The sequence below is a fragment of the Helicoverpa armigera genome, chromosome 15 (assembly GCF_030705265.1).
Source record: "Helicoverpa armigera isolate CAAS_96S chromosome 15, ASM3070526v1, whole genome shotgun sequence".
Lineage (NCBI taxonomy): Eukaryota > Metazoa > Arthropoda > Insecta > Lepidoptera > Noctuidae > Helicoverpa > Helicoverpa armigera.
In genome coordinates, this window is record NC_087134.1 from 1,006,408 (window position 1) to 1,021,975 (window position 15,568).

At 36.6% G+C, this 15,568-nt stretch overlaps 1 protein-coding gene across 4 annotated transcripts; it reads left to right on the plus strand.

Moving 5' to 3' along the window:
* Positions 1-751: 751 nt before the first annotated feature.
* LOC110381303 (uncharacterized) lies at positions 752-15,156 on the plus strand. Of its 4 annotated transcripts, none has more exons than XM_049844802.2 (7): positions 752-1,092; positions 7,895-8,166; positions 8,837-9,016; positions 9,574-9,779; positions 10,609-10,744; positions 11,098-11,236; positions 11,623-15,156. In XM_049844802.2, exons 1-6 carry the CDS (start codon positions 945-947, stop codon positions 11,224-11,226), a joined length of 1,071 nt encoding a protein of 356 aa, XP_049700759.2. In that variant the 5' UTR covers positions 752-944; the 3' UTR covers positions 11,227-11,236; positions 11,623-15,156. The 4 variants fall into 4 exon arrangements, with proteins under 4 accessions (XP_049700759.2, XP_049700760.2, XP_049700761.2 ...); XM_049844803.2 differs by having other exon boundaries at positions 9,574-9,734; XM_049844804.2 differs by lacking the exon at positions 752-1,092 and adding an exon at positions 1,175-1,402.
* The last annotated feature ends 412 nt before the right edge of the window (positions 15,157-15,568 follow it).

The window sequence follows — 15,568 nt, forward strand, 5'->3', positions numbered from 1 at the left end:
TTCATTAGAACTATGACTTACCCACTTAATAGCATTTGAGCTGCTACTTATGCCTATAGCTCATGAAGACAAACCTACACATCAACACGACGTACGAGTTATTAGTATATTTTCAATAAAATACCTCGACTAACTAAATAAAAACTATGTAGGTATTTCTCTATCTCACTAAGAGCAAAGAGTCCCTAAATAATACAATAGGTTCGATTATATAAAGTAGGCGTCATACTTAAATCTAAAGTAAGTATTTGTTTGTGTTATAAAAATATTATCACTTTTAGTTAGAGTACATAACTACATAGGTAAATCTATTAAATGAAAAGCGCAATAGCGTCTAATCTGCAAGCAAGCGAATTAGCAACGTAGTAAGAGTTAAGTAATTATGATAGAAAGAAAAAGACCGAAAACAATAAACAATACCTAGGTACGTTAGTGAAACTGCCTATCAGTGATAATATACCGAATCACAACGGTGTTTATTTTCGTATCCTACGGGTAATCTAGACAGCATTACTCAATGAGTTCAGAAGGCGGTGAAAACAGTGTTAAAATATCTCTGTGCCCATTTTTCAACTAATACACTTAATTTTCGATAGATGTCTCTACCTAAAACGGTTGAATGTTTGACATTTAAACAGCCCACGCTTTGTTTTGACATATACACTTGCATCTGTCATCAAATCGTTGTTGAGCGAGTGGGACAGAAATATGCTATTAGCCGAGAATGAAAGAGATAGAGGCGCGGCGGCGCTGTAGCTTCCCGCCGTCCCCCGTCCGACAGTCGCGCTCTGTTCGGTTTGCTGTGCGTAGTTGAGCTGAATTATTTTTGTTTTCTACTTATTCAGTGATATCACCGGACTTATTTCTGGACCTGGACAAAGTTATTATTGTGTACTAGTGACTGAGTGACAAAAGAAGTGTTCGCATGGATTGAGTGAGCAACGATGTTACCTCCCACGGCCGGTCTATCACAAGAACAACGCGACCGGCCCGAAATGGCGTACCAGCAGCGTCAGGACGTTAGAGAGCTCACCAGAGAAATCATCAGAAGTGCCCGAGTAGCAAACAGACAGCATTCAACATCCCCTGGAGGTGAGCCGGTCCAAAATCAAAACGACGCCACGTTTCCGCCATGCTTGTCAAATTGACGTGATACGTCAAGGTGACATTTATATAAAAACATAGCATTTTTCGGGGGAAAATAACAATTAAAACGAATCCCCCAGTCTTTATTACTTGGCAGAAACCATTAGCGCAGGAATTTATGTGTGTTACGTCACCAAGGAGCCCGATCTTGCGAAAGGAAAATGGCGCCAATGCGCCACATTGCTTATCATTAGCTTGCTACATGTTTCGGTTAGGAGTCATTTTCTGAGTATTTCAGCAGTAGTTATGTTAAACAGTATGTATTTCTTAATAAGTGTTATGTAAGCTAAGAGTCTCTAGTGCTTATTGTTAAATTGGCACGTGCTTGGGTTATTTTTAGACCGTCGATTTGTGACCTACGTAACGTGGTCGCTTCGCGTCAGTCCGATCGATATGATATGTGCATGTTAAGCTGGAACACATCAATATTTTACATATAGATGGGTAAGGATTATCATAAGTGGAAAAGTTTACATTTTGTTTGTTGTTGTTATTGAATTCCCTTTGACTTTTATAAAATGTCGCGGTGACAGTAAATTGACAGCACTCAGCAGTCAAGGCACAAGATGGCTGCGTGCCCGCCATTATTAACCAGTCAATTTTAGTTCAATCACGCGCTACACTAGGCGGCGCCACTGTCGCTTTGTTGATATTTTCAATTTGGTTGTACTTGTAATGAACTAGTAGTGCTATATATACTATTTTTCATACAGATACATACTTCTACAGTAACTTTTGTTTACACGAATAATAGAACAATAAACGAATGCTCTGTCAGTGTGTTGTCTTAGAAATATTCCTAATCTCCAGTCTATTTTTCCACCAGTTGTAGTCCAGTCAGAGTGTGTAAAGAAGTCTTAAATCCTTTGCTACACTCTGAAAAAATTTTACCTGCATCCACACATTGAAACATTAAATATGTATAAGTGTGATGTCTCTGCAATTGGGGACACTTGGAAGAAATAATACATGACTGACACCAATTTCATATCAGGCACATGATCCTCTTTAAAATATTGGTATCAATAGTGCAGAAGCTCATAATTATCATAATATGACATGTACATAATTATGTGTAATGCCTTCTATAAATCTTTATCAATCATTGACACTTTTGTAAACAGATAAGAGACTGTTGCCCTGTAATTTAATAGTTATTTAAAATGTTTATCTAGGGCTATGTAGTTTTTAAAAATCTCATCATTCAGCATAGTTTTTTTTTAAATTCATTCAGGCATGTGACAGATGTAAAAAATAAGCCAAAACCTTTTACAGGATGATGATGTTGATTATAGTATAGTATAGTAGTAGTAATATAGTTTAGCATAGTACTGTATAATATATGTAGTTTGTAGGCTTTCCCTATTGAGACCCAGTCTGGGGTGAGACGCTGCACATCAAATTATCACTACCTACAAAAGTGATAGTGGTCTATCCTACTACACAAATAACATGACATAGGTATGACAAAATAGGAATATTGGTGTACTCCTTCACTCAAAGGAGACCACAGCATGCCCATAATACTAGATGTCCTCTTCATCCTCATGCTGTTATCCCATTTTTTTTGTTTTGGTGTTGGGGCAGCTATTTTCTTCTTCTTCATGTTTTCTTCATGTAGTATAATCTAGAATCTAGATAGATGTGATGATCTTCCTCTTTCATGCAATAATTACTGAACGGAATTTGATGAAACTTGGCAATAATAATGTTTTGTCTATGTGACGGAAGTTGTTCCCTCAGGATGCAGATCACTAATTAATATGTTAATGTTCTCCCTTTGGTACATGATGCAAGTATGCAATTAAATAATCAGTTTGTCATTATCTTGCAATCTCCATGTTGTTAAGCATTCATTTCACCAGAAGTAGCACAGTATCAATTTTGACGAGCCAAAAATACTAAAACCATTTAAGTCCATGGCACTAGAGTAAAAAGAAATATTAGGAAAATAAGTAAATCAATTTATTTCATTGAGTCTCAATTTACTAAAATTACTTAAAAAAAAAATACAAGTTACATGAAGCTAATTCGGAATATGCTACACTGCACATGAATAACTTAGCACCTTTTCTCCTACATTACATTAGTGTTCGATTTTCCCGCGCGAGGCTACGTCATCGATCACCACTAATCTCGTTCACCTATTTTACTAGGAACCATCAATCATTTTGATGCCCCTTTCTTACGAAACACGACAATAGCTTGAGATTACCGTTTAGCGCCGTTCGGGCTAAAAGTTCACCCATTTGAATAATGCAACCCATTGTGGTTGACCTAAAGATAATTCGAGAATTTAAACTTTGATAAACCCTGTTTTATTTTGGCTCTTTCGTAGGCACTGTTTTGTTTAACATTAATCAAACAACATGGTGCAATCTTAGAAGGTACCTATCCAGATTTTAATTTGAGAAAGATAGAGTTGTAGCAGAAGAATGGCATTGTCTCTCTCGCTAAATTATGACATGATGCGATTCAGCAAGATGAAAAACTGAGCCTTAGGATTAGTCAGTACCAGCTAATACCAACTGCACAGAGCGGCGACATGCGAATTCGCTGTTAATTGATTGTAAATTCCGCAGGTCAGATTAGCGACGGAGCAGTAGGCTTATCGTAATCATAACTTTCAACTATAAAAATAATCTCGCTACTCAACTCAAAACAAATCGAGTACAAAGCCAGGGCGTAGTAGTACGTAGTTATAATTTAAACAATGATTGCAACACTTTCAACAGGGTATTGCATTACCGATGCAGTTTACGCAACCGGACGGCCCGTGAAACAGGTCTGTGTCAGTCTCTTATCTTGGCTGCTGTCCCGAGCAGATGTTTAGATTGTGTTCCGGTTTTCACGTCGACTCCCGGTCTTTTCTTTCAGCCATTTCTATAGCTATTGTTCTACCGTTTATCTAGTATTCTAGGCTGTTATCTGCTTGTAGATCCCGACAGCTTTGCTCAGATGTAATGTAAAATATAGGACAGAACATGGTTACAAAACACGATACAAATGTATCGGAAGAAGAGATGGCAAACAAAGAATCGATACAATATTTTGACAGCGTATGATAGTGCAGCCTTGCTTTAATTCCATGATTAAATGCACCTTGAATCGATCCTTGAGTTGCGGTCCTGTTGTCAAACAAATATCAGTCCAAAGTTACGGGTTCTTCGAATTTTAGGATGCCATACTTCCTTGTGGACCTCAAATTCTTGTCCCTAGAGTCCCAATCTACGTGCATACTCCGAATTTCAAAACAATTGTCAGTCGTCACCGTTCAATCGCAGATGGGCACGTTACGCAAATGCAGCACAACTGTGGACTTTGTGTCGTTCATTGATCCCTCATCGGAATTTTGCGAACTGCAAAACTTCTTGTGAATTCATAAACGTTAAAAACTTCACGGTTTCGTAAATGAACCTACACGACAAAATCGGTAACATTCTTCAAATAGGTCAACGCTTTATTTGCTAATCAAATCACTTATAGCAGTTCAAGAACTTTCGAAGAATTTTCGAATAATTGAATGAAACACAAACGTAACTTTTCGCCTCCGACCAAACAAACAATAACTAGTTTTGCCGTAGGGAAGGTTACGTTGCGAAATTGTTTCCCACCCTAACTAGTTGAGCGGATCAGTTGGTCGATGGGGAATAAGCCTGTGTTGTACTAGCTTTTCCCCGCGGTTTCACCCACTTCCCGAGTACACTACGAGCTACGCCCGGAAAACGTATGCTCGGTTAGCTTTATTTATACCTATGTAAAGTTTAATCTAAATCCGTTCAATAGTTTTTGCCTAAATTATACTGACAGTATCCTTACCTTCATCCTCATACTGATTTTACCTTCCTTCACGTTGTAAATTGCCATATCAATGTCTACAAGACATAGCACGCAGGTTTACATTACAATAGGTGAACTCGTGCGGGTTTCAGATAACATAAACAGCTACAGTTCAACTGAGCAAGTTCTGCGACCGCTTGTAAAACAATACGGGCAGTACAATGACGGGCTGACGAGAACTTTGCTTTGTCTTCTACTGGGCTTATTTACTGGGACTGTGGCATGATTGCGTACTAAGTTCTGTACTAGTTTAGCCTACGGTTTTTTCAATTCTCTGTATGTATCAACCCTTTACTTGTTTCAAGTTGTAGGTATATGTATAGAGCAAATTATAGAAATTTAAATAATAGCATGCATGATACCCATACCTTTTTGCAATCTTCTATGTTTTCCAGCTAAACTCGCTACATTATGTATCTTAGCGTCTAGTCGACCCCTTTACTTCCATTTGATCCGAGTAATGAATAATTAAGATCGTACACACTTTCTGCCAAAGATCTGACTCAGAATAGAGCAGGATGTTACATCAAAACCTGTTTTTTTATTATAAAATATGTTGGGTATTTATGTTAATGGCATTATTATAAGGTATAAAATAACGGTAAAGGCTCGAGAGAGCGGAAACTGGCATTTCCTAACATTGTCTCACTAAACCTAACATTTACATCCACCACATACCTACCTAGTACCTAGTCCAAACTATTTCATAGGTATGCAAACTTTAATTAAGGTATGAAATAACTTTAACTAAGTTTAAGTAAGGTATGAAAGAAGCCAGAAATAAAAATGTTGCTTTCAATTTTTCTCGTGTGAAAATTGTCACAACAAGAAATAGCCAATTACAATAAGGAAATCATAAATCAAATCCGAAATCTACTTAAGTTTCTTTAAAATGGTGCCAATTTCGCGAAATTTCTTGTTAGTAAATACCTAACAAGAGCTCGTTTACGATACAAAAGCTAAACGGGTATTTTTGGTCGAATCAAGGTCTCACAACAAGCAATAAGCAAGTTCTGTTGAATCCTGTTGTCGGTAAATACGGCTGTCCTTGGAGGTGTTGCGTCACCCCTCCCTCCCGCGGCCGTTCACCCGCATCGATCGCACCCCGGCCACTTCCGCCGCCTCGCATCAACCTATACATGAGATGACATCCCGCGAAAATTAGCTACGGACCTTGTGGGAACTTTATTGTATGGAAACTCATCACCCTTCATCAGGCTTTCATGTTAAAGAAATAGATTTATTTATGTACACAGTAAACGCATGAAAAAAGAAGTAACATAAAATAGTACAAAGGTACTGCTTATTTCTAATGAAATCTCTTCAAGCAGACCCGTAGTAGGAGAGTTAGAATTTAGAGATGTAGACAGATTGTGTGAAAGACTGTGTTTATTTTTTTGTTCCTTAGTAATTGTTTGGGTACTAAAATGTAGGCTGAAAGTTCGTTGGACTTGTGGTACGTTAGGTCTGTATAAAAACAGTTTATGTAGGTACGGCCTTAAGGTTATGATAGAATATATATTACGAAGAGTTAGGGTTATTCTATAGTTACAGTAGCATTAGCATTCTGGCGTATCTATTTCATTGAGAGGATTGCGTTTTACGTATATTTTTGAACACTAACCCATTATAATTCTCAAAACATTATACAAACAAATGAATGATGATAAAAGAAAAAGAAATAAATAAGTATATGCTGCTAAAGCATAATCAAGTTTTCTATTACAATAATAGACACAAAAGTACGTAAATCGTCACGTTATTAAAATTGCCGAGCAAACACAAAATAATGTATGCGACTCGCGTATTCACAAAACAAATGTTGACTATCCGTTAGGCTCAGGGCTGTCAAAAGATCGGTTTTGCATCTCATGAATACGTAAATGCTATGCCGTCAATATTTTTATGTGGTTATATTAGGGGAATTCGTTTGTGGATACCGTTAAAATATACAAACTGCAGAACTGTTCTAGAAGCATTACACTTCACATTATAATTATAAAAGTTTGTATGCTTGTGACTTGTTCACTCGCAAGAACGGATTCTAATGAAACTGCAGTGTCTAAAACAGCTTTACATTATGTATAAGCTACTTTTTATCCCGGTGCAGGAAGTAGTTCCCTCCAGAAACGGGAGAAACCGTTTGCACTAGGATAGTACTGCATATTAACATTAGATTAAATAAACAGTTGGACGACTCATATAATGTACGAATATAATATGTACGAATGAATATTTAAATTAATTTAATAATTAATTGTTTATGTTTCACCACACAGTATGAATCCCGTTTCATTGGCAGCCCTAGTTAAGAGACACGTAAATAATTTACCAAAGTCATGATTGACAATAGAATCGGGTCACGCGTGTTTTCAAAATACATACGACGTGATTTTTACAGTTTCACTTGAAAGTTGAATATACCTGTAAAATAATAATAATATGAAAAACATACATGACATCACGCTTTTAGGTCTCGAAGTATTTGGAAATAGTTTTGCTGTTATACAATACACAATCCGCATAAAAATTTGTTTAAGCATATGTTATTCTGTACATCAGAAATGAGCGATATTACTGCTAAGTTTCATCAAAATGCATGCATCTTTATACCCTCACAAACTTTCTCGTGTATAATATAAGCAGGATTGGCTTTGGCAGGGTCAGTGCGTAGGACTGTTTCAATGTTTATTTTTTTATTCTCTACCATGTTGACAATATGGTCCACAAAACAAGTTCTGTAGAAATGAAAACTAGCTGCGTAAACTCACAGATAATGGACAAACAAAATCTAAAATAGTGTTTATGTACACTTTAGTTTAAGTACATACCTACTTTTTTATACTATAATTATAAAGAACTTATCACCTCTAAACTTTATAATAAATAATCGGGTATATTGTTTCAGTTCGAGACCGTTTCCCGTCGACATCGTCGACAGACGACAATGAGAGCGGCACGGATGGCGAAGCCGACCGTTCCCGTCGCGTCAGCCTCATCCACGGCGGAGTCCCTACCCCGCCCCCAGGGATCGTCTCCATACGCAAGAGACGAGGGAACTTAGCCAAACACTCCGTCAAAATACTGAAGAAATGGCTGTATGATCACCGGTACAATGCGTACCCTAACGATGCTGAGAAGATTGCTTTAAGTCAGGAAGCGAATTTGACAGTTTTGCAGGTTCGTCTTTTGTGTTTTTGGGATGGCGCAGCCAATTGGTTGAAATGGACTTTAGATTAAACGGTCATCAATCAGTTGTCTGCGACATCTATATTACCATTTCGTAAATTAAGCTGCTACATGCACTCGATAGATATTTAGTTACATCAATTCTTTCACTAGAACAGCATCAATTTTACACCACAGAAGTCTAGAACCTTCCATGTATGTAAACTTTCTTTACAATGAACTCTTGCAAACTGGCAACCAAGAGTACGTGGTTTGTTATTGTTGCTCTAATATGTAGTTACCCAAGTTGTTGTTTTCAACTTTGTGAACTAAGTTAATGGAAACAGCTAAATATTATTTTATCCGACTGAATATCTACAATTGAAACTTCACTGTACCGAATGCCCTTTTGGCATTGAGGCATCTTCAAGGACTTAAAACATTCTCAGAAAGAATTTACTCGCTTAGTTACAAACTTAGAAATAAGTAGCTATAATGATTTCGAACAACACATCGTCACAATATTTGAGAGGAGGGAGGAGCATAAGATTCAGGGACCATAACAACACAATAAGTGCAATGCAATTGTTGTAAACCGTCCCATAGATTTCCAACCATGTCTCATTTATTTCACGTATTTACAACCATAGAAGAATATACTAAACAATGATCTATTTCTCAGGTATGCAACTGGTTCATAAACGCCCGTCGCCGCATCCTGCCGGAGATGATTCGGCGGGAGGGCCACGACCCGCTGCACTACACCATCTCGCGGCGCGGTCGCAAGCAACCCGGGTCTTCCGGCGGCAACGCCAATACGGCTGGCGTGGTTGTCGCGTCTTGGGATGGTGTTGAAGTTGAAGTAAGTTACATACTCCTACCTCATAAATTGAGAACCTTTTCGGTAATATTTTACAGAGCTATGCACCTAAATAACAGGCGTTTAATTCAAGACTCAGAAAAGGCTGGCATGAAAAAAAATATATAACTTTCGACATCCTATTTAATGCTCCATGTGGACAAGGTTGGTTAGTCCTTTTAATGTATTTCGAATTTCCACGAATCTCACAAAAATATCATCTAGCCGTTTTAATCAGCTCTTCCGCTCAAACAAACATTTGTTATGATTAGAAAGAAAAGGCAAGCTTTATCTATGCGGCAAAGCTGTACGTTCATTGAACCTTCTTTTGAGTAAACATCACGGACAATCACTGTTAATTCATTATACTGTAAAATATCCATGACTTCATTGAAATATTAAATTGTGCTGCTAAACACAAAACTGTTATAAAATAATTAGAGGAAAAAAAATGATTGTTAACCCCTCATCGAAAAATCGTTCCTTCGTACTTAAAACAATTTCATATTACAAGCATAGTATAAAATAAATAGTCACAAGCAACAAATTTTCCCCAACAGAACGACGCGGACCGCAGTACCGAACAAGAATACAGCGACGGGCTCCTCGTGTACCGCAGCGACGGCGACGACATCGGCGACGGAGAGGAGGGCTACTCCTCTAGCGCCGTCTCCGAGGAGGAGGTCAAGTACGACCCCTCCGTGTGGCAGTCCGTCATACGGTACGGACCAGAGAACCAGGAGCAGGAACATCCTGCCGCCAGAGGGTTGGTTAATGACTTACAAACCGGCCTTTGAAACTTTGTGATGACGTTTTGACAGCTTTTGTATGGAAAATATGTCGAACCGCCATATTTATTCCTCAGATAGAAGTTATCTGATGATTGAAAAATCAGCCCTTTGTGGGAATAGTGAACTTTTGTCACGTTTGAAATAAGGGCGAGTTTATGTTATCGGTTTGGCTGTACAAAAGATTTTTTTGCAAAAAAGTGTCTATTGCACAATCAATAGGAGTTAATTCGATACTTGTGAAGTTATTGCAGACGTATTGTAATTGTAAGGCTGGTGCAAGAGAGGTTTTAATAAGTCCAAATCAAATCTCATTAACAAAGTTCATAAACAAATTAATCAACTCTCTGAGATTGTTCCAACAGTATCTACTCGTATATATTTCTTTTCTATAATAGCAGTTCCGAACATTCTATCTAATTGATGATTTGCTTGCTGGAAGTTGAAGTTTGACACTATCCCCATTTAAGCTATGTCAAATTCCTATCACGTCAGCTTCGGCTTTCGATGAAAATCAGCGCTGAGACTTCTGTCCCGTACAGGGTCTCAGCATTATGCTAAGCGAGGGCCGTTTCACGTGGGTGTGACGCATACTTCCCGTTATGTATATTTTTCTCGTTTCTTGTTGTGCATATTTATATTTTGTATGTATAATTTGCTTTTGTTTAATTGTATGTCTATGTGTCACACGCATGAATAAATATATTTTCTATCTTTCTTTCTATTTATAGTAAGCAAAACAGATAGATATAATGGGAACGGGCTTAAGTGGGTGGTGTAACTAACTCTCGTTGCGGTCCTCCTCAGTCGCACGGCGGGCGTGGTGGTGCGCACGGCGGAGGAGGAGGGCGCGGAGGGCGAGGCGGCGGGCGGCGGCGGCGGCTGGCACCCGCAGCTCGCGCACCTGCCGCAGCTGCCGCACCCGCTGCGCAGGCGCACGCAGGTACCTACACTACTTAATAACTCTCTTACAGTACGCGCATGTAGCTTTGTTAGTCTTTTCACAAAACCTGTAATCACTACATCGTCAAGTTGCTTTTTCTATCTCTTTACCCATGTCCTCTGTCCCCAACACCTGTATCACTATATAATATAAAACAAAGTCGGTTTTCTGTCCCTGTGTCCCTTTGTACGCTTAAATCTTCAAAACTATTTTAATAGATAGAGTGATTAAAGAGGAAGGTTTATATTTATGACAACATACATTAAACAGTGAGGAAATACTATTCGAAGCCGGGGTGGATTGCTAGTAAAATCTTATGAATGTTGTTTGTAATGTATATGCTATGTCCCCAGGTTGTGCCAGTGACCGGCGGCGGCGGCGGGGAGGGTGAACGCGACAAGTTCAAGTGCCTGTACCTGCTGGTGGAGACCGCCGTCGCCGTGCGCCAGCGCGAGAAGGAGCAGGAGGAGGTGCCCGTCTAGTCACTGCCAGGTACCTACACTGTCACTAGCGCTGCAGGCACTTGGCCTGTACTTGTGGAGATCACCTTCATTCAATTGGCATTTTGTTATCCCACTTGGTGCTGTGTGGTGGTTATACCAACATTCAATCATCAGTCTTCCGTTTGCTCATAGGGTGCACCACGGGTAGATGTTGATTTGCCCCCTTACGCAAATCCCCACACTCTCTTAAAACGTTCTAAAAAAAGATATGAGATATGAAAATTCCAAACAAAACGACTAAAAGCTAACTGTGTTTCTTCCAATTTTTACATTACTTGCTTTCTTTACAATGTAAACGACGTCAATTTTATTTCTTCACAACTCCACTGTGTAATATAAGACATTCAAGAGGTTAAAACAGAATTTTATTTCCAGACTGCAGTATGGATTGGACCCGGCAGCGCCGCCAAACGGAATTGTACGTTCACGCGGTATTTAACGTTACAATCTTCCACTAATCTAGAGTCACTCTCACTTCATGCCGCTTCCTAACAGCGGACTCCACACTCCTTTACCAAACCTTTTCATTTTAACCATAGATTATACATGCATTGTATATGAGAAAAAAGTTCTCAAAAGCCAGACATTGTTTTGATCGCTTTTGTTGCGGATATAATTGATATTTTCAGAATTCTGATTGATTTTCGTTTGAAATGTTGTAAAAGCTATGCCTCGATATATTTTTTTTTGTATATTAGTTGACACTTTGATTTACGCTGCAGATAAAACATGAAATTATAGCAATCATCGATCGCAAGTCGCCATTTCAAGGGTATTCTGTACTAATAAATAGAACTTTGATTATTTTTGTCATTATTACCAGGAATGGGGGAAAATAACTAGCTGTTTTGATGTAATAGATCGTAATATTACTATATTTACTATTATATCAGTAGAATGCGATCATATTTATATACTACTAGACTTTAGTAGTGCACGTTTTATAAATTGGATCAAATGCACTTTTACATTGTGTAGATTTTTTATACATAAACTTCCATTTTCATGGCCTATGGTCTGGTTAGTTTAAATAGGTGAAATTGTAGAGGGTGAAAAATGCTTGAATAACTAGTGGTGACCATTTATGTAACCATTATGATATTGGAAGCACAAAATAATTTACAAAAATAACAAAGAATGGAATATTGAGTGGATTTTGTATAAACAAAATAGGGTTCATCCATAATTTATATGTTTTAATGGTAGATTGAGTAATTGTAGGGTTGATGGTTAAAAGCCATATTGATAGTCGAAATCTTGTCTAGTATTTGTAAAACTGTGCACTATTAAAGTAGAAAATAATTTTGTAGGATACACACTATATCAGTAGCCTTCCTATATTTATAATAATTAGAATGACAGACTGGTTAATCCTTATCTATCGAAAATATTTACTCAGCTTGTATTGTTCCTACCTATTATAAAGAAAATAAATAATATAATACAAATTTGAATTATTATAATACATATACATTGAATAGGGGAACTGTATTGTCCCAGTAATATTAAAATTATTGAAAAATATTTCTCATGTAATCACGAGGTAACTCATAAATCTTGAATAGAAATCTTCGAATACCATCATTACTTAAATTTGGTCCAGTAACTATTACAAACATATGAAAATATATATCCAACTATTGGCGAAAAATGTAGTAGTCCCATTTATATTGGTTAAATCTTTGTCCATTATAGAACACTGTAAACATAGTCGTCCATCATAGGTTACCAAGAAGACTGGAAACGATATATTATCACATATATTCATTATATATACCCATATCAATCTGATTTATACCCGCCAAAAATACTGTTCGTGCTACGCGCCGCTATCATTTCACTCATAATTGACAACGACTTCGAATGCTTAATATCATTAGAAGTTATAGAAACCAGTTATTTCTTACTCATAAAACAGACAGTCGGTTTTATATACAATTAGTATATTTATATGATTAAATATTTTTGTATTGCAATCTCAACCAAGAAGGTTATTATTGCCTTAATGTTAAAATTACGCTTGAAAACTATCGATCCTCAGGGAATTACAATGTAACATGTAGCAACATTATCAAACATGCGTCTATTTACTCCGTACATACAGATCATTACCTATATTGACGGTGCGCAAATGTATTATCATTTGTTTAATATTCATTCATATTGAATGTCACCTCAAGCACAATTTCTCAGCAACCGACTGTATGGAGTAATATAGCAGTAACTATTCATAAATATATAACTTGTGTCCTTGTATATAGTTTGTACACATACATAGTGTATGTTAGGTCTAAAGTTTTGTAGCTTCTAGTTATATGTTAGTGCCAACGAGGCAAGGTTTATGTAGCGTACCATCTCGCGGTAATTTCCGTGATAATTTATTTAAGGGTGATACTTTTAGTTGAGCAAATCTTTAATAATACTAGCTGACCCGGCGAACTTCGTACCGCTTTCTTAAATAATAAAGCAACTACTGAATGGATTTTCACGCAGTTTTCTCCATTAATGCAGTAGTTTAAAAGGAAGGATAAGATGTATAATTTGAAGTGCGAAGCTGCGGTGGGTCTCTAGTATCATAGAAGTTTAAAGTAGCTATTTTAGAATGTTATATTAATTCGCACTGATATCAACTCACCCTTCTTTTTGTGTGAAAGCAAATTATCGAAGTAATTACCAGATTTAATTTTAGTTTTCTATTAATTCTTATGATGTTCTATCAACTTAAGCAGAAGCTTTAAATGGAAGTAGGGACACGTTTTTAGAGTAAATGTTGTTTCTTAAACATGATTGATTTTTTAACTATAGAGGTGGCTTCCTGGTTTTGGTGTTGGAGCTAAGCTATCTAGAACATGTGTCCTAATAAATGTATGAAAACATTTAAATCATCATTATTAATGTAATCAATATTATGTTGATCATCTTTCAACTCCAGTACACTCCATACAATAATCGCCTCGATAGAATTTTGTACCAAATATAGTATAAGAGTTAATATTTTTTGTGTTCATGCATAAACATATAATAATATTTTATAGTATTTTTCCAAGATATACTAAGCCAAGTGTATTGGAGTTGTTTGTAAATTTTTTGTATGTATTTATTGGTTGTGAGTTTGGGAAATCGCTGTGTGAAAAGATGTACTTGTTTGTTTTATGATTACATTTATTTTGTTTGGTAGACCCATTGGAAGACACTACAAATACTTGATGACTCAAAATGCTCGAAAATTTGCCTTTTTCTTCATAAAACGACTTGTTTTCGATCAATTAAATGCATATTTCAATGTGTCTACTAAACTTGAAAATAGGGCTTTACGATTGCTGGCGATGAATCAATCACTACACAAGTTTCCAAAATCATTTTAACATCAAACATAAATTATTCCTATTTTACAGTTGGATCAAATATTGCTATTTCATACGATATACTATATCCCTTTATGACGCTTAGTTGATATTAAGTTAATGTGTATCGTAAATGGTAAAAATAGTTAAAGGTATCACAAGTATTTTAATCTAGCTGGCGTGGAAAGTTTGCTCGTTAAATACCTTTCATTTAACCGTACCCACATATTATAAGTACAGGGAATGTATTTAATCGCAATTTACACACTATGTTCTACGAGAACATAAATTATCATTATTTAATTTATTCATATTTGACCTTCTTGATTACAAGACTCCATCGTCCAGCCAGTTGCACTTACCGTAAGCAGTCAATATTAATTAGCTCTTAAGTCGTTTGTTTTAAGGTGACTTTTCGTTTAACTCTTAATATAAGTAGGGTGTCATTTTCGTTTCTTAATTTACCTGAGTACAATAACTTAGAACTTAGTATTTTTCGTTCGTGTAAATACTCCTGTGTAAGATGCGTAATCTGTTAGTGAATAAAATAAAAATAATTTCAAAATAGTGTTTTATTTGTTCAATAATATTTATGTACCTTTATAACTTGGTAATAAAACATACATTTAATTCATATAAAATTGAAGAAATCTTGTTTTGCTGTTATAATTTATTTCTTACAATTAAGTATGATTAGCTTAGTGGAAGGGGATGACCATAGAGAAAATGGATGGATTGTGTGATAGTCTTCATGGCTAGAAATAATGTTACTTATGAGATGACGGCAGATAGAAGCGTATGGAAGAAGAAAACATGCCGACCCCAAAATAAAATTAGGATAAGGGCTGGAGGAGGATGATGATGAAATCTACTTGTTTATGAGTATACTACTACATAAGCAAACTAAGTCAATATACACAACATATAATATGTATGCAATACGAGAATATAGAGAATTTAAAGACATCCATTGCATA

Coding starts and splice junctions, on each gene's coding strand:
- LOC110381303 (XM_049844802.2), top strand. CDS start 945: ATGTTACCTCCCACGGCCGGTCTATCACAAGAACAACGCGACCGGCCC. Junction 1,093..7,894: donor GCATTCAACATCCCCTGGAG/GTGAGCCGGTCC, acceptor ATATTGTTTCAG/TTCGAGACCGTTTCCCGTCG. Junction 10,745..11,097: donor CGCTGCGCAGGCGCACGCAG/GTACCTACACTA, acceptor CTATGTCCCCAG/GTTGTGCCAGTGACCGGCGG.